Raw genomic sequence first — 27,083 nt, forward strand, 5'->3', positions numbered from 1 at the left:
TCAGTTCTCGCGATTAATATAAAAGGTCATTAAAATGACAAGAATAAGCACACCGCATAAAATCAAAAGGGCAGATATTACATAGCGAGGAATCATGCAGTTTTCGGCTCTGCGGATCGCCTTGACCTTGCAGTTCCTCTCCTCCTTCCGCAGCGCCTGCTTCTGCCTGTCCATCTGCGCCCTCACCTCGGCCAGGTAGTGCGTATAGGCTTCCGGGCCGCCGGCGCCCCCGCCTGGCTGCAGCCGCGGCCCGGGGAGGAAGAGGTGGTCGCCCTGGTAGGAGCGCTCGCGCTCCAGCTGCTCCACCACCGCCATGAGCTCGGCCAGCTGCGCGCGCTGCTGCTCGCCCGCCGCGCGGTTGTTGAAGGCGCAGTACCTGCGGCCGCACTCCGCCAGCAGCCGGCGCAGGCCGAGGTTGTCCGTGTTGACCACGTAATGGTCCAGAGACTCGTCGCCCAAGTCTTCCCGGTGGGTGAAGAGCACGATCGTGTGCCTCATGGCCTGGGTCCCAAACACCTCCTTCACCCTCCTCACTGCCACCGCATCCTGGGCCGTGAAGCGCCCCAGCTGGGTGACCAGGAGCAGCACGTGGGGCCCTGGGGCAGACAGCAGGTAGCAGTCTGCGATGTCCTTGTACATCTCCTGCTTGTGGGCCTTTGCCTCAAAGATGGAGGGCGTGTCGACCACCAGGATGTCCCTCCCATTCCACGTGCCCCTCTCCCCCTGGCAGGCCTTGGTCACCGACTGGGCGGCCAGCCTGGACTCAAAGGCTGGCCGGCAGAGGATGCTGTTTCCTGTGGCGCTCTTCCCGCTGCCTGTTCTGCCCACCAGGAGGATCCTCAATGAGGCCGCCGTTGCAAAGCAGATCTCTTCTATTTCACCTGTGAAAAAAATAGGGAGCTGTGCTCTACCAAGTTGTGATTTTCAGACCATGGACCCTCATGGGAGTCTCTCACAAGCTAAGGACATCCTTCGCAGACACATAGGCATATTTAAATGCATCCAAATGTGTGCCTACAATGTTAACCGGTTCTTGAATTGTAAGATGCCCAGCTGGGACTCTGGCTTGACCCATAGCCAGGGGCCAGAAGTGCCACACTAAGGAGCTGCTCCACGCACTTCATCTGGATGATTTTTCTTGGGGGGGGGGAGGGGGGAGTGGTCCCTATGCTTTTATCTGAATGGTGCTTAGGGCAGGCCAGAGGGCATTGGCTATTAAATAAATGTGAGTTTAGAAGGATGCAGAGATGAGAAGCCCAAGTATACTTCTCTCATGCACAAGTTCCCAGGTATATAGCATAGATGAGCTCAGTGCCCTCACCTGGACCTTAAGATGGCTGAGCTGTAGTGACCACCACCACTGCCAGATGAACATCCCTGTGTCTATTTGTTGGGGGAAGTGAGGTTCTTGAATTTGATATGATTCATCATCTCAAATTGCCACCTCCTGGGTCACAGTTAATGTTAGTTCAAAATCTAGGAGATGACACTTGAATGGGTGGCTAAAGAAGATAAGACCATCAGAAGCACAAGTGCTAGAAAGACCATCTATTTGGTTCATTGAAATGCAGGAAATTATAACAAAAGTGGTGTAGGAGATGATGGCTCTGAGCCAAGAGCTAAATCTTCAATATTGGAGGGGGTGAGAATCTGGAGATGTCTAGAGTTCTTTAGACCCAAATCAACTCAACCTCCTTTTTAGGCACCTAAAATTGATTATTCCGTTCTTTCTATGCCATGTTGAGTCTTCCTTTTGTTATGTATTCTGGGGGTGTTTCAATCAATCAATCACTATGTCTCTATGGGGAACTTTTTTCCAGTGAGAGGAACCAGGGCAAGAGAAACCATGTTCTTCAATTCCCAACCCTTTAACCTCTGGCCTGAGTTTCATTTCTTCCACAGGCTGTGCAGGGACAGTGTCACACCATGTAGTGTGTGATTGGTGACAATGGTGGGCCAGGCACAAGAGGACTACAGAGGTAGGGAACAAAGGATAGTTGCCCTTTTCTTCTTCAGTCTAGAATAACGGGGTTTCCATCCCTGTTTGGGGGATGGGCTACAGGTAGGGAGGCAAGAGCAACTCTCCCAAAGACTGACGCTCTTTAGAGCTTCCAGACTTTCTTACCTTTATTCATAGTCCCATATCTGCTTTTCTGAAACTCTTCCATTCTTTTCTGGAACAAAAACAGGAAAGGAATAAAAGGTGGTGTCCATATATGAGCTGGTATGCACCTCGATTCTGAACAATTATTAACTTAAGAGTTATTATCCTTAGATAGTGCTTTCCATTGCTAATTTTCTAACTTATATTTATTCGAAAGCATCTATAAGTGCTTTGCACACAGGAGACAATGCTGGGTTATTCTAACACGGTGCTCTGTTGCTTTTCTCCTTAGCTTGCAGCAAAACAGGAAATGTTTTTAAAACCTAATCAGTTGATTATCGCTCTCAAAACCGAAAGCCACAAAATGAAGAAAGCATTCTTCAGTGAATGAGGAGTGGGGCATTTTTTTTTTTTTTACTGGTACCAATGTAGGCAAACTTGCAGACTAGACAAAACAATGCAACTAACACTGATGTGTTTGAATACTGGGAATTTTCAAACCTGGAAACTCCATTAGATGAATATCCCCGTGAGAAAGGGGCACATGAAAGGCACTTTCCAGTGGGAGGGTGGCCCTGGGGACTGGGCACTTCTCCAAGGACCCATGAGAGATGAGGGATTCGAAGGTAGGGAGCATGAGGGCTCCCCGCCAGCGACAGGTGGAAAGATGATGGGGCTGTGGCTGAAGGGGAAGAATCAACATTAGAGACCAATTCAAAATATTTCCCACTTAATTTTTAGTCAAATGTCTTTCCTGATTGGTCTCCTAATAATTACCATTTTGGAACCCAATAGGCTTAACCAGAAATTGGCATAAGCACAGGTATAAATTCTTCATTCAGATGAGGCATAACACTGACATTTTTCATGTTAGGGAAAAGTGAGCACACATTAGAAGGATGGATGATGAGATGCTACTAGGAGGATCAACTCTTATCTTATGTTTTATTTGCTCAGTTTTAAAGATGGCTGAGTTGTGAAACAAACTTTTTGAGTGGGGAAATACACAGAATAATAAAACAAATATTCACCATTTGCAATGAATAATTTTTACCGCAGCTATTCTGTTTGGTTGAGAAATTAAAACATCATAGATATATTTCCCATTTCTTTTTCTTTTTTTAATCTCTAATCATTCTTTCCTCCTCCTTCTGTCTTTAAGAGGCAATCAATATTCTGGGATTTTTTTTTCAATGCTGGCAATCAAACCCAGGGCCTCAGGCATGCTAGGCAAATGCTGTACCACTGAGTCATACCATCAGACCTCTCCAAGGTCTTTATAAGTCTTTCTTATTTGTATATATACACTTCTGTATACATGTGCATCTGTCAGAACTCACAATACTGGTTTTGTATTTTATACTTTTACAGATTTTTGGTAACATTTTATCCAATTCTTTGTTAACAAACACTTAGGCTGTTCTGAAATATTTGCTTGCTACCACAAATGATGCTGCAAAAGAATTTGCATAGACACTCTTTGCACACGGGTGTTAACAATTTATATGGGGTATACCTTTTCAACTGGGTAGATATTGCCAAATATGACTCTGGGTGGGTTGTGCTAATTCATGTTTATATCAGTCACATGAAAAATTCCCCAATTTTTCCCCAATTAGTGATGTTACACTTAATTTTTATCACCCTTCTGAGCAGAAATAAGGATGTCTCAATTGGTTGAAATTTGTCTTTTACTGATTACTGTTGAATTCAAAACAGTTTTCATAGTTGATTTTATATTTAAGTTACTCCTATTATTTTATCTTTTACATATTGTACTATTCACTCAATGGATTTTCTTGTCCCTCATTAGAGGAAACCACCCATTTTTCTGTTATCAAATACATTAGAGCCATTGAACGTACTCTGATCCCTTCCCCACATTCTCCCTTCCCCTCTCCTCCCTTCCTTTCTTTCCTTGCACCCAGAGAAGAGCCTTTTCCTCATCACCCTCTCCTACACATACTGTTCTCGTCTCTGGTAAGTTATATCCTGGCTTTTGCTAAAAATGCCCCAATTCTCTGACACTATTTTTACCTATCTATGTAATGAGGACACTGACTGTGGAGGTGATGTTGATGATGAACTTCATCATCCTGATTCATCTCTGTGTGGCCATTTATAATGTTCAGACTCCTTTCATGTCCACTGTAAAAACTCTTCTCCTATGTTCCCTGTGATGTGACTAAGGTTCGTATTAAAATTTCTATTAAAATCTTAGGAAAAAGCATCAAATGACCGCATATTTGTCATGAAACTAAATCCTCAAAGTGACTCCTTTGCCTGTGTATTCTTTATGATTTCTTAGTGGAGAGACAGGAGCAGAGGTGGGGAGGGAGAGGGAGAGGATGAACAAATTCCAGAAGAGTCAGCAGCCTCCTGGATGTAATACCAACATGCAAGGTCAGGACACAAATTGATATCGACAGGCTTCCAGCCTGTTCTAAAACCAACACAGAATTGTATTGCAGAATGTTCATTGTATGTTTTTACAAAGCTAACTAAATAAAAATAATTAAAATAATCAAAACTAATAATTAAAGTAATTTGAATTAAAATAATTCAAAGAAAAAAATTCAGGGACAGGAGTTGTTCTGCGTTGAAACTTTTTAGTTTGAAACAATCTGGTATTTTTTCTAGATGTATTTCTCAGTGTGACCCAAATGGTGTCCTGAGGCTGTCACAAAATCCAATAAAATGTTACATCATTCAAAGTGCAGCAAAAGTGGTTCTCCTGTACCTGCTTTTGAGTGGTTCTCCTGTACCTGCTTTTGAGTGGTTCAGGTTGCTAGGGGAGATGTATGTCCCATGGGGGAATAGTCTTTGGCACAGAGTAACAAATGACGAAGTGTCCAGAGGTGAGTCAGGAGGGATACTGATGGAGATGTTAAAGGAGACATAGAGAAGAAGGAAAGGAACCGAGTCAAGTTTAGGAGAAGTCTGTGGACACATGGTAGACCTGAAGGAATGTGAAGCCTATTGGCCAGCAGAGCAGACAAAAGTGAGTGTGTGTGTGGGATGTGTGTGGGGGTTTGAGAATAGAGAGACTTCTTCCCCCCAATAAAAATCCCACAACTTTTCCCTAACAATGGACAAGGACTCATGGAGATTGGCAGGTAGTATGTGGGCAAAATAGTAGCAGCAACTGATAAGGGGCAGCAGGAGGGTCCAGCTTAGGGAGGAGGTTGAAGCAAATGATCATAAAGTCATTCTGAATTGAAAATTGCATGGTCCTGATTTTATCACCTTGATACCCATTTATCAAATAATGCAAATAATTTATCAAATAATGCTATTTTGTGAAAGATTCAAAACAATTGTTATTTTCTGCCTGCTTCATTCGTATGAACTTGCCTGATCCTTACGTTTCCACTATGAGAATCACTGGTTGACAGGTCTGTCACTGTGATTCCAAGAGGCGTTTCTCGCACAGGTTAGCTGACCAAGGGACTCTTCACATGTGCCCTGAATCTGGGACCGTTGTCTTAGATTCACACACTACAGTATCATAGCAAAGGTGTAGGGACTTGGGATGGGGGAGGGCAATGAGGTGGTATTGAGAAGATCAAGGTCAAGGTTTTGAGAAGAGCAAGGTCAAGTCCACTGAAGAGTCTTGTGTGCTCCGCGGAGCCCTAAGAAGCCATCTGACTCCTGGAAGGAGGTGCCTGCCAGGTCGGGGTGGGCTGAGAAGTGGGAGGCTGAACTGCAGAACTAAACCTCCACCCTTAAGGAAGCCTGGGGAAGCCCTGGGCCCTCTGGGAGCTTCCATTATGTCACTTGTCAGGCAGGATGAGGGGACGGCTCAGCTTTGTTCCCCGGGTTTCAGGAGGAGTGGGCTAGGGAACCGGCAGCAAGCCTGAGCAAACGCCACGGAACAAGGCGGCCTGTGGACAAGGGGGAAGGTTTAGGCTGGTGTCCCACAGCTCTCCGGCTGCCGTTGTCCACGATGCTCACTCCATTGCACTGCTTCGTTGGCCAGGGGACCCAGAAGGACGAGAGCTTTTGCAAATTCTTGTTCTAAGTTAGAACTTAATCCATGGTCCTTCAGCCCCTAGAGCATCCCTGAGCGTCAACCTGCCTCCTTACCGCGGGCGGCGGTCAGCGAGCGCGAGGTTCCTCTCCAGAAGGCGAAGGACAGCAGAGCCAGGGCACCTGCTGCGCTGAGCCAGACGCGGTAGGGAGCAGCCCGGGCGAGCGGAACCCTCCGCCCAGCTGCAGGAACACCGGGAGGATGGCGCGCTCGGGCTCCCAGCGAACTCGCTGGGGTTGTTGGAGACCCAGTGAAAGCAGGTCTCTGGGACCAGCCAATGAGTGACTTGACCCCGCACTTCCTGCCCGAGGGCCACCCGCCGCCCACCCCCTCCCATTTCCTCTTTGTGACTCTTAAAGTGAACAGTATTTGGAGCAAAGAGGTCTTGGAGGGAATGACACAGCCTTTCCCCTCCCCCAGGTTCAGAAAAGCACCCCCGCCCCAATGTCTGGGAAGTGCTGGAGCTACAGCCCTACCTCCAGCACCCCAGCATCCATGGTGAGCACCTGTGCCTCTGCCTCCTCACACCCCTGGGCCCCTTCTCACTGGCTCTAATTTCTGGAATCTTCCTGCTACCCAGGAGCAGAAAGACCCTACTAGTTCTGGAGAACCTGGGTGAGCCCCTGGCAGCAAACCACGTGGGCTGGCTGCCTCTTCTCTGCCACGTGACAGAGCCAACCCTAGGCACAGGCTCCAGTGTGTCTGGGCATTTATTTGGGCGGGGCTGGTAGCAGGGCTCTAGAGTGTCTATTTTCCAAATGATTGCATGTTTAAAGTTTAAGCAACCATCATAAAGCAATGACCTCACACAGTGGGGTTGAGAATACAAAATGGATTTAGGTGGAGGCTGTCATACGACAGAGAATCCCCACCTTCTTTCCTTTCTGTTGGCTTTTGAAATTAGGTTTAAAGTCACATCATGATCATTATCCAAGATTTCATGGGGAAAATAAAAGTTTCCTGTCAACCCAGAAAACATCCCCAAGAAAGTGGGCGAGAAAGAGAATAGCTTTATTACACATAAGCATTAAGCCAGAATGTGATGCACATCGCAGGTAATCCACTGAGAGATTGGTCACAGATGTTACCTGGTCACATAGCCAAGCAGATACCACCCATGAGACGTGTGTTCTCCAGATAAGCTGTAATTAATCCTCAAGTGAGAGTGTGGCAGCATCCTTTAACACTAATAAAGGTCACCTGGTGAGCTTGTGTGTTGGCTAATTGCCTTTATCCAGAGGAAAATAAATTTCTACCCGTATGACAAGCTGGAGAGAGGAAACTGAGCAACTTAGCCCCCCACCTAAGTTAAGTTAGGCTCCTGCTTTCCCAGGGAGATAGGGAGATGGGGTATGCCATCTTCCTCAACGCTTGCCTTCACAGAGACGCCTCCCAGGTGCTAGTTCTTCAAATTGGCAAAAACTTTTAAAAGGCCAGGATTGGTGACAGGCACCCCAAATACTAGTGATTAGGAAGGCTGAGTGGGAGGATGGCAAGTTTGAGGCCAGACTAGGCAATTTAGCAAGATGTTTCAAAATTTAAAAAGATAAAGCTACCAAGGCCTGGGAATGTAGTGCAGTGATACAGACCCCCACATTCAATCCCTACTACAGGGGGAAAAAAACCTTTTTTTTTTTAATATCAAAGGGGCAGAGAAAGAGGAAGAATCAACAGTTAATTACAAGTTTTATTTTTAAACAATGCTCTAAGAAGGGAGGAGGTAATTCTTCTCTGCTGTCTTTTCCATCAGGAGGAATTATCATTGTTTCTTTTTTTTTTTTTTTTTGGTTTAGTTTTCCTATTCTCTAGAAGTCTTCAGTGTTCATTTCTAGCATTTCCTGGGCTCCTAACTCAGAGAGCCCCAGAGAGCCAATGAGGAAATGTACTAACTGACTGCTAGCAGTCTCCCAGATGAACCACGGGTTCTTTGAGGTCAGTGACTATCTTTAAGTCAAGGTGCTTAGCCCTAAAAAGTGCTCAAAAACACTTATTGAATAAATGAATAAAACCTACTAGTAAATGCTCCAACAGTTCCTTCACTTCCTTCTGTAGTTAATTCTAGAACAGCAATCTTAGCAGGCTACTCTTAGGATAGAGATTTAGACAGGTGCATGCAGCTATCCAGACATGAAGGTTCCAGGAGGAGACATTGTGCTCTTTTCCACACCTTCCTGACATTCATCTGCTCAGATCTGCAACAAACTATGGGAAACCATGGACACCTAGAAATGACCGTTTTCCCAACAATTGTTCTGTGTGACACTAAAGTCAATCCCCTTTCAGCCTGAACAGAGAGAAATCACTCTCCACCTGCTTCTTTGTGTTCCAAGTTCTCCTCTATCCAAGCCTCCTTCAGTCATGGCAGAAGGTCTTTACCCCATGCTGGCCACCAGTGCTCCTCATGTGACTCTCTGGGTGGAAAGCACCGAACATGCTCAGTTGTCAGCATGCTCTGGGCACTTGAGGTTCCGAAGGCCTGAGTGCAGTAGGCATTCAGGGTGGATGAATGCTTGCCAGGTGAGAATCAGCTTTCCTGAGCTCAGGGAGTCACAGCCACATCTCTGGGACATTTTGAGCATCCATCTTCCCTAACCACTTAGAGTGATCCAAGGGGCCCTCGGTTTATGCCTCGAATCTCCTATTCAAGACAGAAATTAAGATGAAAATGATTGATAATGGTTTTCTTCCGATAGAGGAAGAGGTGAAGCCAGGCAGAGAGGAAGTGCAGCATTTAATGTTTTCTCCTGAGCCATTGTGCTGGGGTCCTAGGAGGACCAACCCTTCCAACTTACCCAGAACACGACTGAATTTACCACTAAAAGTCCAACATCCTGGGAAAACCCTTAGACCAGTCAAATGAGTTACTTGTGGTCCCTGAACACTTTGTTCATGCGTGTTCTCCCCCATCATGTCCCTCTGCCCCTTCGTGCCTCTTCTGGCCCTGGGATAGGAAGTCCCCCTGAACAAGACTAGCAGGAAATGTGGACATGGAACTTCCAATCAGAGTTAGGAGGGGCTGAAGCAAAATATTGAAGTCTGGTTTCTTTTCCTTGTCTACATTCACTCTAAATGTTTTTTTTTTCCTTGCAGAAGTTCTTGAGTGGGCCCAGTGTGTGGGGTATAAATAATCCTTTTAAAGAAATAGATGTCCTGCAAATCAAATGCCTGGGCTTACAGGTAAATAAGTTAAACCCAAAGAGGTCAGGTGAAGACATCCTGTATTAGGTGGGCCGTCATTCTTCTGTCAGTTTTGCTATCAATAGATGCACTTTGGTGTTCTAGTTTGGACACTGGGAAGGGAAGGAAATCCATGCCCTGACCAGCTCAGCGTGCTCTTCTAAAAATTAAAGAGCAGGCCCAGTATAAAACACAGGCATTTCTGTTTTATCAGTATCTTTGTTTCCTTTGTGTCTGGGCAAGGTCATTGGCTACTCTTTTTAGGTTTAAGAGGAGACAGATGAGGGTGAGCAAAGAGGCCAACGTGCCCAAGATGCTCCATAGCAGGAGCAGAGGTCCTCTGAGGGCAAATCCAAGAGGTGGAGGTGAGGGTTCAGAAATGCCCAGATCAAGACACTGGGCAGCTGTTTGAGCCCATAGCAGACCCAAGGGTGGAGGGAGACTTAGAGATGCCATAAATCCTATGCTAAATATCTGATGTGTCCTAAACTTACCATTTTCTTCTGAGGCTATACACCATAAGAGGCCTGGTGAGTGGAAGTCCAGATAGAACTTGCCAGAAGCAGACCAAAAACCTTTCCTTTAAGGCATCCACAATCTCATTAGAGGGACAAGGCATATGCAAATGAAAGACAATGAGTAAGTGCCCCCAAATGCATTCTTTAGACCAGGGTATTTCATTTGCCTTGCTATTGGCATTAAAAAATGAAATAGAGGCTGTCAACATTAACCACATTAAATATGAGTATGTGGAAGTGTTGGTAAAGCTTTTAAAATGCATTATGGTAAAAAATATGTAAGAAGCACAGTTTTAGGCAAGTTATTTCTTTGGGAAGAAAAGAAGTCAAAACGGACCAACTCTAAGGCGAAAGCACTGGGGGCGGGGGGGAGGGGGGGAGAACAAACCAAAATCCCCAAATAAAAATGTTGTTTTCCCAGGGCCATGCATTTGTCCCCTGTGCAAGCTATGGGTCATTTCACTATTTTGTAAGACAAGAAAAATTCAGCAAGATGAAGAAAATGTCTTAAGGAAGATTTTCAGTTAGAAAACTTTATTTTTAAAATTTTCATACATATAGTTAAAAAGGAGACTTAAAAGTGAGATTTGAGCCTTTGCAAAGTTGATAGTGATCAAAGTTTTCATGTCACTAAAATTCTGGATTCCTTTGGAATGAAGTTTTAATATTCCCCTTGAACTCTTAAGCATTCGGTTCCTTTATTGCTAAGTTACCACAAATTTTAAGGCTTGCAATCTCTGTCTCTCAGGTCATTCATGAACTCCGGAAGAGCAGTGCATAGACCAGGACAGCGCTCCCCAGCAGGAGGGCCAGGCCCAGTCTCCAGCAGGTCCTCTGGGACTTCCTCCATTGCCACAGCCCCTCCAGCAGCCTCATCCCCAGGGGCCTCTGCACGCCAGCCGCCAGCATCGCGGCCACCCTGCGGAGCCTCTCCTCTGGGTCAGCGCCATGCAGCGCCTGCGCCAAGTGATACACCTGGTTGGTGTAGTGCGCGCCCCCGCGCATGCGTACCAGGTCCTCGACCAGTCCCAGCAGCTGCTCCACCTGCGCCTGGCGCTCGCTGCCCGTGGCGCGGTTGTTGAGGGCGCAGACTCGGCCCTCGCACTCGGCCACCAGCTTCCGCAGGGCCCGGTTCTCCGTGCAGCGCACGTAGTCCTGCACAGAGTCGCCGGCCAGGTCCTCCTTGTGGGTGAAGACGAGGACGACTCGCGCCACCACGGCCTGGCCGAACAGCTCCTTCACCTTGCGCAGCGCCTGCTGGTCCTGGGCGGTGAAGCGGCCCAGCTGGGTGACCAGCAGCAGCGCGTGCGGCCCGGGCGCCGACAGCAGGTAGCAGCGCGCTCTCTGCAAGCACTCGGGGTCGGTGTTGTGCACGTCGGAGCCGAAGAGGTCGGGGGTGTCGATGACGTGCACGCGCCACCTGTCCCATCTCCCGCTGGCAGCAGCACAGGCTCTGGTCACCGACGTGGCTCCCAGCCTGGACAGGAAGTGCCTGTGGCCCAGGACGCTGTTCCCAGTGGCGCTCTTCCCGGCTCCCGTCCTGCCCACCAGGATGAGCCTCAGCTCAGGCTCCTGCCGGGACCCGGTGTCGTCTTCTGAACCTGGAGCACCAAGGGTTAGAATCCGGCATCAGTTCAACCAACTTCCACTGGGCAGCTCCTCTGCTTTCCAGCCAAGGGCCTTGCCAGTTCAGCCCAGGCTGGAGACCCCTCTGGGGCTTACGTGTATTTGATCACGAGTGAGCCCACTCCCCTCTTACCCTGAGCTGAACCACAGGATGCATTGCTGGGATCTGTTCTTACCGTAGGGGTCTTCTTCATCTCTTGCCATCTTCCACCCTCTCAGGTGTCCCTGAAAGTCCCAAACACGAATTGCTCATTCACGTGTCATCCCTCTGAATAGCATGACCACCTTTTCGTTGTGCCAGGTAAAGTCCAAAGAACTGAGGATGTCACTGTTACAAGACATGGCCCTTGCTCGTGAGGGTGGGAACATGCAGGTGTGTGCTTTGGGGAGGGGCAGGTGTCCAGAGAGGAGGCAGGTACATTTTGTGAGTTATAGTAAATTGTGCTAATGCTTTTTGGAGAATAACAACAGAAGGGCCAGCACCTGGGTGGCTTAGACCCATGAGAACATTCGGTGGGTTTTTCTTTTCAGGGACTCAAATGCAAACAGCCAAAGGCAAGTTTTCACATTTACTCTGTAATTTATACTAAGCCTCAGGTATTAATTTTCCCAGATAATAATTCAAGGTCAATGTCTTGAGCTCCTGATATAAAAAATTCTCAGAGGATTCAGCAGCCAGAAGACACCTAGTTAAATCCTGAGGACTGGGAAGTTTACCAAGGGACTTTTGACCTACTTTAGGGTGGTTGGACTGGAGAAGGAGCAAGAAGAAAATGGGAAGCCTTCTTTTGGAAACTGGAAGACGGTCACCTCCCAAGCCTACCTGCAGAGTTAGTTTCTGCTGTCTTCCAGGCAAAGCCCTGCCTTGTCCAAACACAACTACCTGTGTTCTGTGGCTGGGGGGCCTGGGACCTGCCCTCAATCACTAAGTGTGAGGTTTTCTAAGTAAAGGGATATGCCCAAGTCTAGCATTATTTCATACAGTGGACACTCTGGTCACGTTTCCATGATCGCACAAATCCCTGAGCACAGATGCATGGTCTTCCCTCAGTCTGTATCTCCAGCTTCATTTCCAGCTAATCCCTGCTCATTCAATTACTCCACAAAGAGCTGACTTTAGGGCAGTTTCAACCCCCTCTGTGCCCTCACTCCTATGACCAGCCATCCTCTCCCATGTTTCTTTCAGAGTTCCTATCTACATTTCCCCATGGTTTCAAATTCTGCCTCCTTATGCCTGCCAACCTGGGTATTGCAGGGTGTGTGTTCTGTCCCCTGGGCACCAACACAAAGGAGAGCAGAGAGAGAGGGCTGAACAGCTTGCCTCTGGCTGAGGGTCTATGAGAATGGATTTGCTGCGTTCAAACCCTAAGGTGTTCTAGGCTGCAGGAGCTCCCTGGCCACCTTCCCAAGGTCTCCACTGAAGTTCAGCCCACAGGATTTGTGTGGCTAATTATATTGCATATAGAAATCCACAAACTCCTATAATCAACAGGAAATGAAGAAACAGCCACAAGATTATAGAACAAGATGAAGAATTTAGCTGATGATGAAGTCTCTGATAAAGCTGAAAGTGGTAGAGCATGTTGGAGGGGACCCAGGCCAGTGGGACTTCCACAGAGTTTCAAATGGGGTTGATATTATTTTAAACAGTTTTTAAGAGCGAAATAAGCCCCACTGACATCTGAGGTGAAAGTGGTTCTTAATTATTCACAAATATAAAACGTGCAAATCTATATTCTTAACACTTGAGGAGACCTCAAAATTCATTATTTTCTTTCCTCCCAAACTTGTTTTTCAAATGACTTTAGTGTTCTGTCCAAATTCACATTTCTCCCACCCACCATTAGAGATTCTGATTCAAAGAATGGGATCCTTCTGGTGTAGTCAGTCCATAACTCAGAGTTTGGAAATCAGTTATTTTTCAAATCCTTTCATTGTATAGATGAGGAAATTGAGGTGTCTCGGCAGCTGGAGTGGGAAGAGCTTGAATTAGGGAACAGATGTTTAAGGGACATTGAGGGTGAGGGCTAGGAGACCAAGGTCCTGATTCAGATGTCTCCTGAAGGCCCCTGCTGTGGGCAGTGAGGTGGAGAGTTCAGGTGTACCCAGGTTTCCACATAGTAACGCGCTGCCCCAAGGTTAGATTGCTCACGGGCCACAGGGATATCCTTTGCCTTTGCTGAATATACAACCTGGGGATGTTTCATGTCTTTTAAATTGTGCTTTGTTCTTGGAAGCAGATCCAGCACTCACCGTGGGAAGAGACAGGTTTTAGTTCCCATAATTCCCATAATGTGTGTGCTTGGGGAAGATGCTCCCAACCTTCTCTGAACTTGCTCCATTTGGAATTCGGAGCATCTATTAAAACCTGGGAGCACGACCTTGGGTGCTCTGCACAGTGACAAAACATGGCCCTTGTGGGCTGCACAGTGCTTAGTAGAGTCAGGAGCACAGCAGGAACCCTCCCCAGGGATCAGTCCTTCCTTCCTCCCTCCAGCTCTAGACTTAGGCTCACCTTTCCTGGTGCAGGCTCTGGAGTGGCTCTGAGAAGCAGGACCTCCTGCTTTCCCTTCTGATGTGAGCACAGGAAGCTCCTTTGGCCCAGCTCACAGAAGAAGTCACTCAGACCCCAGAGCTCAGGAAGGTAGGGAGGGCCTGATGATGAAAACTTAAAGAGACAGAAGCATTTCCCATCCACTGGTGAGTCTGCAATGTTTCTTCTACAAAATCTACCTCCAGCTGTGACTACGGTAAGGATATCAAATATCTTGCCCTAACCTAGGCATGGCCTTGAGTGTTTTTAACTCAAATTTTAGAGCAAATGGGTGATTACTCTGATCATCAGAGAAATGAACTTGCTTTCCCCAGGACATAAACTGAAGAGAGCAGCACATACTTCAGAGGTCAGTGTTATTGTCTGAAATACAAGAACAGTTTATATGACATCTGAAGAATCAGGAAAAAAGAATCAGAATATTAAGTAGTACAATGAGATTCACAGATGATCCATTCAGTGGGATTACCAGTTAAGGACTTAAAAATCATAATAAATATGATAAAAAATTCACAGAAAAATAAATATAATGGGCTAAGAAATGAAGAATTTCGGGACAGAATATAAACCCCAAAGAATTAATTCTGAACTAGGAAATATACTATCTGAAATAAACTTAAGTGGATGGACCTACTAGCACATTGGACATCAAAGAAAGGATGCATAAATTTGAAGACAGATCAAGGGAAATTATTCAAACTGAAGTACAAAAAGGAAAACAATTGAAAAAATTAACATGGCACCAAAAATCACTGGAATAATATCAAGCAGTCACTGGAAAAGAATGGATGGGATAGAAATTTTGAACATCAAAGGAACAAAAATATTTAAATTTGATGAATATCCTCAATTATGAATTCAAAAAATTTCATGAATCTAAAGTAGAAAAACAAACAAATAAAAATAAACACAGGCATTTTACAGTCAAACTTCCGAAAACCAAAAAAAGAATGAAAGAAATAAAAATTTAAAATCAACCAGAAAAAAAGACGCATTATACAAAAGGGAACAACATAAAAATAATGGCTGCTTTTTTTTGTAAGAAATAAAAATGCAAGCGAGAAAAATATTAAAATATGTTTAAAGGGATGAGAAAAATAATGGATCCACAAATATTTCTATATTCAGCAAAATTAACCTTGAAAAATAATTTTTAAAAAGATCTCTACATCTAAAAAAATATTTTAAAAAAGACATTTTACGATCTGCATACTATAGGGGTGCAGCCACATCAATGTTTATAGCAATGTAATTCACAATAGCGCAAGTTATGGAACCAGATGCCTATCAATAGATAAAACATTAAGACAATGTGGTATGTATATATAATGGAGTTTTACTCAGCCAAAAGGAAGAATAAAATTGTGGCATTTGCTGATAAATGGATGGAACTGGGGAATATCATGCTACATGAAAAAAACCAGGCTTAGAAAGTCAGGAGCCAAGTGTTTTCTCTTATTTGTGGAAGCTAGGCCAAAATAAGATGGGGGTTGGGGGTAGGTAACTCCATGAAAATAAAGGAGAGATCAGAGGAGTAGAAGAAAGGAAGAGACAGGGAGGGAATAGGGATAGGAAGAGGCAGGGAGGTGGGAATGAAATTGATCAAACTATCCTATATACATATATGAAGTTACCATATTGAATTTTGCATATATATCACTAATTTAAAAAACTATGAGTAAATAGAAGGAAGGCTCTAGTTATTTATGAATAAATAAAGGTTCTTTGCAGAACCTTTTTAATTTGATACCATCCCACTAATTGATTTTTGGTTTTATTTCTTGTGCTTTAAGTGTCTTGTTAAGGGAGTTGGTTCCTGTACCAATATGTTGGAGTGTTGGGCCATATTTTTATCTCAAAGTTGCAGAGTTTCTGGTCTAATTCCTAGGTCTTTGATTCACTTTGAGTTGACTTTTGTGCAGGGTGAGAGATAGGGGTCAAGTTTATTATTCTACATACGGACATCTGTTATTGTGAGGTTTTTAACACACGAAGAAGTGAAAATGTCAGTATGAAATGAGAAGGTAGGGGTTCAACGGAAGCACATTGATATCAGATTCTGTTTCATTTGAAGTGGTGTGCTTTATATTCTAGGGAGAGAGTAATAAGTTAAAGATAAATACTTCAGATGCTACAGCAACCACTTTTTAAAAAAAAGAGCCAAAAGAGATAAAAGGAAATAATTTTTTAGAACTCAATACCAAAGAATGAGATAAAGAGGAACAGAAAAAAGACTAGGTAATGAAAATGAGGAGCAAGATGATAGACTTAAATCCACCTGTAACTATAATTATGTTATATACAACTGATTTTTGACAAAGGAGCAAAGGTAATTTAATGGAGAAAGGATGGTCTTTGCAATAAGTGATTCCAGACTATTAACTCAAAATGGATCATAGATGTACATGTAAAATGCAAAACTACAAATTTCTCAGAGGATAATACTGGGGAAAATCTAGGTAACCTTGGATTTTGCAATAACTTTTAAAATACAACACCAACAGCAAGTTCATGAGATTAAAATTGATAATCTGGATTTCATAAAAATAGAAACTTCTGCAAAAACACTGTTAAAAACACACAGTAGGGCTGGGATTGTGGCTCAGTGGCAGAGTGCTTTCTTTGCATGCATGGGTTCAATCCTCAGCACCACATAAAAATAAATAAATAAAATAAAGGTATTATGTCCATCAACAACTAAAATATTATTTTAAAAAAGGAACACACAGTAAAAATAGGATACAGAAAATACAATACAGGAATATCAAAATTAGATCTCGGTAAAGTTTTTAAAAAATTGATAAAGCTCCAGTTAGGCTGATCAAGCCAAAAATAGATAAGCACAAATCACCAATATCAGAATTCAAAGAGGAAAGATATTATAGTTCTTGGATCTATTAAGAGTATAATTAGATTTTATTAATTCATGCAAAAAATTGAATAACTTTAATATAGAAGGCAAATTCCTTTACAGGAACAACTTATCGAAATGAGCATAAGAGAAAATACTAAAAATCAGAACAGCTTTAATATGTGTTGTTTAAAAATTGAATTTGTAATGAAAGAGCATTCCACAAATAAAACTCCAGATCCCAGAGCTTTACCAGTGAATTCCATTAAACACAGGAGCTGTAGAAGTTGGGGTGCTTGATGTGTGGACAAACTCCTTTCAGGGAGAAGCTGTAGGCTTAGGGCTTAGGGAAAATACTTTCAACTGGCCTCAGTCTACTTTTAAGTGATATACTGCTGAACATAGAGCATAATTTTCTTTTACATTGATGACCTCATTTAATTCTGAAATAATAATTTCATTGTCTATCTTTTCCAGGTGAGAAAACAGATTCAGAGAAGATAGATTTTTTTTACCCAAGGCAATCCAGTTGGTGGAGGTATACATATTTAAATAATATAATTTCTCCTTTTCTGATTTATGTCCTATCCTTGCATATAATATATTTACATATATTGTAAATCTCACTTTATATTATTATTATAGCTTCAAGTCAATTATATTTAAAGGAATTTAACTAATAAGAAAACTATCCTAAATATTTATCCACATTGTTACCATTTCTGATTATCTTAATTCCTTTGTATAGATCCAAAGTTCTCTCTGATATCATTCTCCTTCTTGAATGTTTTTTTAAATAGCTCATCTTTGCTAGTGATGGATTCTTTTATCTCTAGTAAATCTGCAAAGATATCTGCTTTCATTTTTGAAAAATCATTTTGAAAGATCATTTAATTTTGACAGATTTTCTTCCAATATTTTAAAGATGTTTTTTCAGGTCTGCTCTCTCACTTTAATTCTGAAAAAAAAAATGCTGCCAACTTTATCTTTTTCTTCTGAATGCAAGATATATATTATCCCTGGCTTTTTAAAGATTTTCCCTTTATCACTAGTTTTGAGCAAGCTATTACAATGTACCTCTACATAGATTTCTTTGTGTTTTATTTGCTTGATTTTTTTGACCCTTTTGGGAATGTCGTTTATAGTTCTTTTCTAATTTATATAATTTTTGGCCATTGTTTTTAATGGACATTTTTTCTATTAATACATTTTCTTTTTAGTGAGTCCATTTTTTTGAACATTGGTCTACTTAGGGTTGACCCATTGAGGCTGTTTTTTTCCTCTATGTTTTCTCTGTTGAAATGTTTGCAGTGCTCTGTCTTCAAATTCACTAAGTTTTTATTTTTCTAGTAGTCTAGTAGTTCTATGCAGTGTACTTTTCACATCTATATCATGTTTTCATTTCCAGAAGTTAAATTTGAGTCTCTTAATGTCTTTAGTTTCCCTAACTAATGGTTTGACCATATGTTTCACGCCTGTATTACTTTTTTCAATATCTTTGACTGCTAACTTTTAGATCTTGGTTGATATCACGTTCTATTGATTAATCGGTGTTATTTTTCATGTTTGGTAATTTTATTTAATGTCAGGCATCTGGTTTCAACCTTGATATGTACTAAATATTTTTGTACTTTTATAAATATTCTTGGACTTTTTTCCTGGAATGTATTGAGTTATGTGGAAATAGTTTGATGTTTTAGGCCTTGCTTTCAAGATTTTTAGGCAGATCTGAGAAATTTTCAATTTTGGACTAACTATTCCCTGTCACTGAGGCCTGGGTCTTCTGTGCACTCTACTCAATGCCCCATAAACCATAAGCCTTTACGTTTGGTAAGACAGAAGTCTTTCCTGCTCCCACATAAGTTCAGGACACTGTTTCCTCTAACACTCTTGAGTGTTTACCTTTCTGCCTTTTGGTTAAGATGGGGTGTACTGTCTGTTCTCATTGGTTTAGCATCCTGGGGTGTTCTTTCCTTGACCACAGGGAGTTTTATCACATGCATATGCTGATCAGTACTGCACTGAAGACTCAGGGCCCTCTCCACAGGTGTCTGGAGTTCTCTTTCTGTACAGTGCTCTCCTCTCTTCATACTCTGTTCTGTAAACTCTGGCCACTTCTGTCTTTCCAGAATCCCAGCAGCATCATCTCAAATCATGGATTCTGCTGGACTCTCCCCTTTACACGTTAGTTTTTTAATACCGCAGAACAAACCACCACAAACAGAGCAACCGCAAACAAGCATGCTTTATCTCACAATCTCTGTGGGTCAGCAGTTTAGCTTAGCTTAGCTGCATTTCCTGCTTCCATGTTTTTCCAGGCTGCTGCCAGGCTGAAGCCTTATGCATGGCATGGCTGGGAAAGGACCTGTACCCTCCGGTTAGTGGCAGAATTCACTTCTGTGTGGCTCTAGGACGCAGGACTCTGCTGTTTCGCTGGAGGTGACACTTAAGTTTTAGAGACCACCTACAGTTCCTAGCCAACTGGCCCTGTCCACAGGAAGTTTTCAGTGTGGAGATGCTTCCCCTGCCAGCAGGAGAGGGAGCAGGTCTTGAAGCCAGGTGGACTTGGACTGGAGTGGCATTCCTTCAGGTCCGCCACGGCCTGCAGGTCAGAAGTGGGCTGTGGGTCCCTTCCACATTCAAGTGAGGAGTGTCTATAAAAGCAGGAACACCAGGAGTCAGGAGGCCTTGGCAGTCCGCACATGGACTGAGACTCTCTGTCTCTGTGCTGTGGCTGGGGAAACTCAAGGGGGAACCTGGGCAGCTGTGGTCTTGCCTTGTTTTTGACTCTCAGTGATGATTCTTTTGTTACCTGATGTTCAGTGTACTGAGCACCATTATGTTACACATCTTGCCTGTTTTCTGGGTTGTTTCACATGGGGCAAGGAGGGTGTAATTCTGCTCCTTGTTTTGCCATTTTGATTTCACAAGGAAGCTTTCTGGCATTTATTTTTTAATTTTAATTTTCTGTTTGTTGTCAGACTATAGAAGGGCCATAGCTTTTTAAAATGTTGATTTTTGTATTAAGACCCATTGCTCTACTTTTACTTCTGATAATATGTCTGAAAATTATTTTTCTTTCTTATTAATGCTCAAACCTGTATTTTTTTCCTTACCTTGCTAGTTAGGAGCTCACTAAATGCTAAATAGAAGCAAGGCTCCTTTTTGCCCAATATTAAAAGAAATACCTGCAGGCTTTTTTTTTTTTTTTTTTTTGAGAAAAACTCTCGTCATTTGTCTACTTTTACATGCTTTCAGTATCTTTATATAGATATATTTTTTTTCAAGTTTTTATAATTCTCCCACAGGAAAGTTTATATAATCAGTTCACTTCTCACCATGATTTTAAAGATTTTTATTCATTATAATTTATGTATAAAAATTTCATGACTTTTTTCAAATGTACTGTTTTAGTCAGCCTATTCACTGCTGTGACTAAAAGACCCAACCAGAACTGCTGTAGAGGAGGAAAAGTTTACGTGGGGGTCACAGTTTCAGAGGTCTCAATCCGTAGGCAGCAGGCTCCATTCCTAGGGGCTCAAGGTGAGGCAGAACATCATGTGGAAGACAGTGGTGGAGGGAAGTGGCTCTCATGATAATAAGGAAGCAGAGAGAGAGAGAGAGAGAGAGAGAGAGAGAGAGAGAGACTTCACTTGCCAGATACAAAATATATACCCCTGTCGAGAGCCACCCGTGTGTGGATCACATCGGCGTCACAGCCTAACGAATAGGAGAATCTGGTGTCTGGGAAGTTCCAGGGGACATTTCCTCTGGTGGACTGCCCAGAGACATTGTGAACCCTATTCAGGCTCTGCCCCAGGTCCCGCACAGCCCCTCTGAGAAGGGGGTGACCTGCCAAGATGCCAGTCAGCCTGCTGACGGCAAGTCACCATGAAGCAAGATTCCACCCTGAAACCTTATTCCTGCCTTTGATGTACCCCCTTAAATAAACCACAGCAGCCAGTTTCTAGTTGTTCAGTTCCAGCTTCTGTGTGGAATTACAAGTGTTTCCAGGAAGAAGAAACAGAATATACAATGTGATGGCAGGGAGCTCACAGGTAACCAAAGGAGGTCCAGGATGGCTGGATCCTAAAGGAAGTCAAGGATGGCTAGCTCCTAAATTGGACTTCTGTACAAGTCTGATTGTACAGAAGTAATGTTGCAGATGTAGGTAGATGATTTGTACAGGGACTTATTTTTATGTTTGGATCCTGAAATTTTTCTTATTGAAAATGGAAAATTGCTGCAGGTTTGGACTGAGCTATGTCATGGTCAGATGCCGCAGTCTGGCTGGGCACAAAATCATGAGCCACTCAAGCAGGAACAAACTTTATTTCTGAAACTCCCGCCAATGCCACTCTCCCGGGAAATATGATGAACCACACATGCGGCGTTTTCCGGGGCCACACTATACCAGCAGCCAAATCCCTCCTCCAGAAATCCCTCCTACCGCACTTCCCCAACCATGGGGAACTCTCTGGGAGTCCCACTAGAGCTCCAAAGTAGCAGGTCTGGGCGGACAGCAGGGGTCTAATATCCATTTGAATGCAGATCTTAACATAATCATATCATCTCAATGGCTTGCTGGCATCACCTTTCAACTAAAAATGCCATGCATCATTCTTACTTGGTTATGGCTCTCGGCAGTCAGAGATGGGTTATGTGTGTTATGTGAATTATGGATTAAAAAGCTTTCTCCCTCATGTGCTTTACATGAGGTGAATTCTGCTTGCTTTATTGGGGCCCTCTGCTTCCTCTGCCTCTCCATCCACCTCATCCTTTTAGTGCATGCAAACAGAGCAATTGTGGTCAAACTGAGCTGGAGAGGAACCCTGGCTTGACCCTTTGAGGTGATCTCACTGGGTTCTCAACCACTCTCTTTCTTCTGCTCAGAACCTTGTCAAAATCTTTTTCCGGCCAGGGTTGTGGCTCAGTGGTAGAGTGCTTGCCTAGCATGCATGAGGCACTGGGTTCAATCCCTGGCACCACATAAAAATAAAAAAAAAAAACAAAAACAAGGTATAAAATAAATTCTGGATCTGTAATTAAAAACAAAACAAACAAACAAACAAAAAAACCTTTTTCCCCTCCAACCACTCTACAAGAAAGTTTCTTTCATTTTTATTTTTATTCTCTCTGAGTTCAACCATGTCTTGAGAAGAACTTGGTTTGGGGTGTTTTGCCAAGTGTGAAAAATAACTGTTTTGAATTTAGTATGTAAAGGTAAACCACAAGATCCAGGGCTGCTACTGAGGCAATATCTGTCCTCGGGGAGAGCAGAGAACCATCTTACCCTGTATGATCTGATGATGCTGAAATTCCTCTCTGACAAAACATGTGCCTGCTGCCCACTCACCCTGAAATATCAGTCCTCTCTTATGAGTAAACATTTTCCACCAAGATAGTAGTCAGGCAGAGGAAACGGCACACATACAAGAGGTCAAAGGAACTGAAAAAGACCAAAGTATCTGGGCAGAAGAGTTACCGATTCAAATCCTTAAATACTGGGTGTCCTCTGGAAGGTTTTCTGCTGCAATCTGCAGCCCATTATTCTTGAATGATCAGTATTTTGTAAAAGATATAAGCTCTGAAGTCCTAACACTACAGATCCTGGCTAGAGTAACCTCTATTCAAGGTCTAGGGATTGACTATATCATCCATTAAAATGAAAGAAATTGTGTCTCAAGTAGCTACCCAAAATACCTAGAAATAAGTTTAACTATAGAAGTGAAAGAATGTGAAAGGAAATGAAGGTCCCTCAAAAAATGGAAATGCCTAACATGTTCATGGATTGGAAGAATTAATATTGTGAAAGTGTCCATACCACCCAAATCCATTTAATGATTCAATAAGTTCCCATCAAAGCATCAATTACATGCTTCACAGTACTAACAAAAAATCCTAAAATTCATATGGAAGCACAAAAGGCCCTGAATAACCAAAATAATCTTGAACAGAAAGAAGAAAGCTGAAGGTATCACAAAACCTAATTTTAAGACATACTATAAAATCATAGTAATCCAAACAGCATGGTATTTGATTAAACAGGCACACAGTTTAGTGGAACAGTATAGAAACCCCAGAAATAAACCCAAGAACCTATAGTCAACTGGTTTCCAACAAAGACACGAAAAGCATACATTGAGGAAAGTACAGCTTTCCTGGTTGGACAACTAGGTCTCTACCTGGAGAAGATTTGAACTTGACCCCTTTCTCTCACCCTGTACAAAAATCCAATCAAAATGGATCAAAGACCTAAGTAGTCAGTGGTTAGACCTAATGGATCAAAGACATGAAATTCCACAACTCTTAGAAGAAAGCTTATGGGAAACACTTGAAGACATTGGCACAGTATATGATTTTTTGGATATGACTCCTAAGCAAAGCAAACAAAAGCAAAACTTGACAAATGAGATAACATCCAACCAAAAAGCTTTTGACAGCAAATGACAGAATGAAGAGAAAGCCCACAGAATGGGAAAAAAATATTTGCAAATGGTTCATCTGATAAAGGATTAATATCCATAATATATAAGTAATTCAAGAAACTGGCATGCACTGCCCACCCCAAGCTCAGGAAGCATGCTTGTGCCCACAGTACTAAGGACTGCAAGCTCTGCCACTCAAAGATCAAGGCCTAGGCTCCAGCTCAGGCTCCCAAAGGTACCTAGGTTCCCAAAGGTGCCCAGATCCCCATAAAGTCTCCATAGTAAAGGCATCTGTCTGTGAATGAGAGGGCAGAAGGACTGATGTGACCCCCAGCCCCCTATCTGCAGGGGCTGATTTCATCCTGTAATATTTGTACAAATAAACCAGAGGCAGGAGAAAGAATAAAAAGCCAATGAATTTGTACCAGGACAATCGGAAATATATCTTGAGGGCATCTCAGGAATCAGCAAGACTACCCCCCTCATCACAGGGCCAAGGATGTAAAAGTGTACATTATTTCAAAGACTATGTGAGAAGAGAGTGCCAGGGAACCCTGCTCGCACAGGGCTGCCTAGTCATTGTTTCCCCAGGTTTATTTCTCCATGCTCAGCCATCAGGGCACTCAGAAAAGCCACTGCAGTCATAGTGAGAGCAGATCCAGGGACAGTTCACACAGGTGACAAAACTTAGCATTGTCTGTGTGATGCTGGTTTTGCAGGCATACAGAATCAAGAGTTATGGGGTCGTAGAGACTGCCTCCAAGATTAAAGGAAAGACTGGGAGGGCAGTAATATATGTTAGGGTCAGAATCCCGTAGTCAGGGTGATGTGTAAAACTGAAGCTACAATGGAGGCCTCAGGAGGTTAGAGATGTTAGGAATGTGGAAGATCTGCCAAGGGAAGCTGCAGGCAGCCAGCAGAGCCAGCCCAAGAGAATGGCCTTATGAGCTTCAGGCAGTCAGGCTGGTGGGGCTGCCCAAGCCTGTGGAAGTAGATGTCACAGCACTGTGTTCCCCGGGTGCCAGACATGAAGCTATAGGAGTTAATACATGCCCTGCTGGGTTTTGGTCTTGTTTTGATCCATTACGCATTGCTCTCTTTTGGGAGGGGACTGTTTTTCCTGTGCAAATATATCTTGGAAATATTTAATCTGTTCTTTTGGTTTTTACAGGGACTTGTAACTAGTTTGCCTTGAGAATCAGAGGAGACCTTAAAATTGGAGGTGTGAGCAATGGTAAAATTATTAAGACTTTGGGGATTCTTGGAGATGGATTAAATGCATTTTGCATTATGTAATGGGCATGAGATTTTTCAGGGTCAGAGGAAGAATACTATAGTTTGGAAAAGTGTCCCCCAGAGACTTACGTGTTGAAGGTCTGGTCCCCAGCCTATGGTGCTGCTGGGAGGTGGTGGGCCTACTGGAAGGAGGAAGTTAGGTCATGGGGAGCATGAGGAGATGTTGGGACCCCCTCCCTTTCTTGTTTCTCTCTCTGCTTCCTGGCCACCAGAGGTGAATAGGCCTTCTCTGCCATGTGTTCCTGCCACAATGTACTGTGCCATCACAGCCCAAAGCCACAGGGCCATGGGGTGACAATGGACCGAAAGCTCTGAAACAGGAGCCAAAATAAAAGAGCTGCAGCCCAGACCAGCAGAGCCAGCAGCTGAAGCAGTTGCAGTGAGCCCCGGGGCTCTTTCCCCTTCCTCCTCCTCCTTCTCCTCCAACCCCTCTTCTCCCACCTGCCCAAAGGCCCCTCTCACCTTCCGTGTGCCCCATTGTTCCTTTCCTGACTCCCATCCTACCCCTCGCCCCCTGCTCCCCTCTCCCCTCAGTTGCCTCACCCCTGCGGTTTTTGATTTCCACCCACAACAGTGACCAAAGACTTGACCACTCAAAGTCCTGCTCCCCATAACCCTGCTTGACATGGACACAGGTGTGACTGAAGGTGAATAAATGTCACTGTCACCATTTAACTACTTATGTGTGGAAAGGAAGGAGAATCAGTTAAGAAGATGCACGGGGAGTGGTGCACGTGTCAACATCTCAGAAGAGAATTGTTGTGAGAATGATCACTTGGTCCGAACCCACTAATGCCATCTTCAAAACCTTTGTGACGATTATGGACAAATTGGTAGAGGACATCAGCAGCTCTATGACCATTAGTACAGTAGACTTGGGTCACTCTGAGGCTGGTGGTCTCTACTAGTCATTGTGGCTCTCTCATTGGAAAAGGTGGTTGCAAGATCAAGGAAATGAGAGGGAGTCCAGGGCTCAAGTTCAGGTGGCAGGGGTGAGCTCCCCATGAACTGAGCATGCCGTCACTACTGCTGGCCTTCAGCAATCCATCACTGAGTGTGTTAGTCAGGCCTGTGTGGTCATCTTGGAGTCCCCCCGAAGGGCGTGACCATCCCGTACCTGCCCAAGCTGTCAGGTTCTTCAGTCATCTTTGCAGACAGTCAGGGCAGGTACAGCATAGGCAGGGACACTATGAGCTTTCTCCACACTACCCTGTCCCTGTGCATCAATCCTGACCTGGAGGGACACCTCTAGAGGCCTATACCATTCAAAGACAGTCTGCCACTCCATAGCCAGACTGGACCAAGCTGCACCAATTGGCAATGCACAGTCTCATTGTCCTATGACACGTCAATACCGTGTTCAGTGGCAATGAATCCAGCTCTCCAGAGGTAAGAACTTTGGGCAGGTTGGGATGTATCTGCTCAGACTATTTCTCATGAATTCATCATTCCAACTTGATTGGCTGCGTAATCAGGCATCAAGGAGCCAAAAATTAATGAAATCCGTCCGATGTCTGGGGTGCAGATCAAAAGTGCCAGCCCAGTGGAAGGATCTACTGATAGGCAGGTTACTGGATCTGCTGCCAGCCCTAGCCTGGCTCAGTATCTAATCAATGCCAGGCTTTCCTTGGAGACAGTGGCATGGGGAGCACTAGAACAAGGCAGATTCATCCTAATCCCTCTCTGCTGTTCACCACCACACATGATTCATCTGTGTAGTTTCTGAGTAGTCAGTGATTCCAGGTTTTAAATATTTTGCAAATTTTCAGTTTCTACACACTTTTTTCATCCACTCATGATTTTTCAATGAAAGTGTTTTAATTCCTTTCTTTGTTCAACTATTAAGGCTGAGTTCCATATTTAGTTTTATAAGCTTTTCCCCATTTTTTATGGCTCATGAATTTTTCTGTTTGTGATATAATATGTAAAAGTACACTATTCATTCATTTCAGTTTAGTTCTGGAATGTCGGGAATTTTTCAAAAAAATTAAAAGAATTAACTAGAGCTTTTTCTTTGTGAAAAGAAACCGGATGCCACAGTGATTCATTTGGGTTTTATTCCTGTGGTCTTCTTGTTATTTTGTACCTTTTATCCCTTATAGGATCCTGATTGGGTTTTGAATGAAAGTCTTTATTGCAATTAAAATATTTTCTTCTGTTTCACCACTCCCATGTTTCTTATTGGCCCTCGACGTTTATTCCTAAGACCCTGTACCTGGTCATATTGAGGATTAGACTCTCCTAGGACTTAACTGTGGGATAGTGGTGGGAGGTGCACCCATGCATACGTGTGGAAGCAGCTGGACCATGTTTGACTGGGATTCCCCTTCTTGGGAATATCTGTCCCCTTGTTCATTCGTCATTTAAACTAAAACTTCAGTCTCTTGTTTTTGGCAAAAACAAACAAGTTTTATCCTCAGTGCTTTTCACACCTTAACATGCATCAGACTCACCAGGAGGATTTATTGGAAGACACATTGGCAGACTCTATTCTCAGAG

General features: G+C 43.6%; 1 protein-coding gene and 1 pseudogene across 1 annotated transcript; one reads left to right on the forward strand and one right to left on the reverse strand.

Moving 5' to 3' along the window:
* LOC143391125 (GTPase IMAP family member 8-like) lies at window positions 1-25,062 on the reverse strand. Its single transcript, XM_077105110.1, has 8 exons — window positions 25,047-25,062; window positions 13,971-14,110; window positions 11,632-11,680; window positions 10,591-11,430; window positions 6,191-6,316; window positions 5,981-5,988; window positions 2,126-2,174; window positions 1-881 (listed from the first exon to the last, which is right to left on the reverse strand). The coding sequence occupies exons 1-8, from the start codon at window positions 25,060-25,062 to the stop codon at window positions 1-3; spliced, it is 2,109 nt and encodes a 702-aa protein (XP_076961225.1).
* Window positions 25,063-25,209: 147 nt separating this feature from the next.
* On the forward strand, window positions 25,210-25,836 carry LOC143391297 (poly(rC)-binding protein 2 pseudogene; annotated as a pseudogene).
* Window positions 25,837-27,083: the final 1,247 nt, after the last annotated feature.

This window comes from Callospermophilus lateralis, chromosome 1 (genome assembly GCF_048772815.1).
Source record: "Callospermophilus lateralis isolate mCalLat2 chromosome 1, mCalLat2.hap1, whole genome shotgun sequence".
Lineage (NCBI taxonomy): Eukaryota > Metazoa > Chordata > Mammalia > Rodentia > Sciuridae > Callospermophilus > Callospermophilus lateralis.

Bases quoted from the DNA above. Each gene is read 5' to 3' on its own strand.
- LOC143391125 (XM_077105110.1), bottom strand. The intron at 6,317-10,590 runs GTTCATGAATGA...GTGTTCCTGCAG, and splicing joins CTATGCACTGCTCTTCCGGA to CTGGGCGGAGGGTTCCGCTC. The intron at 882-2,125 runs GTAAGAAAGTCT...TTTTTTTCACAG, and splicing joins ATATGGGACTATGAATAAAG to GTGAAATAGAAGAGATCTGC.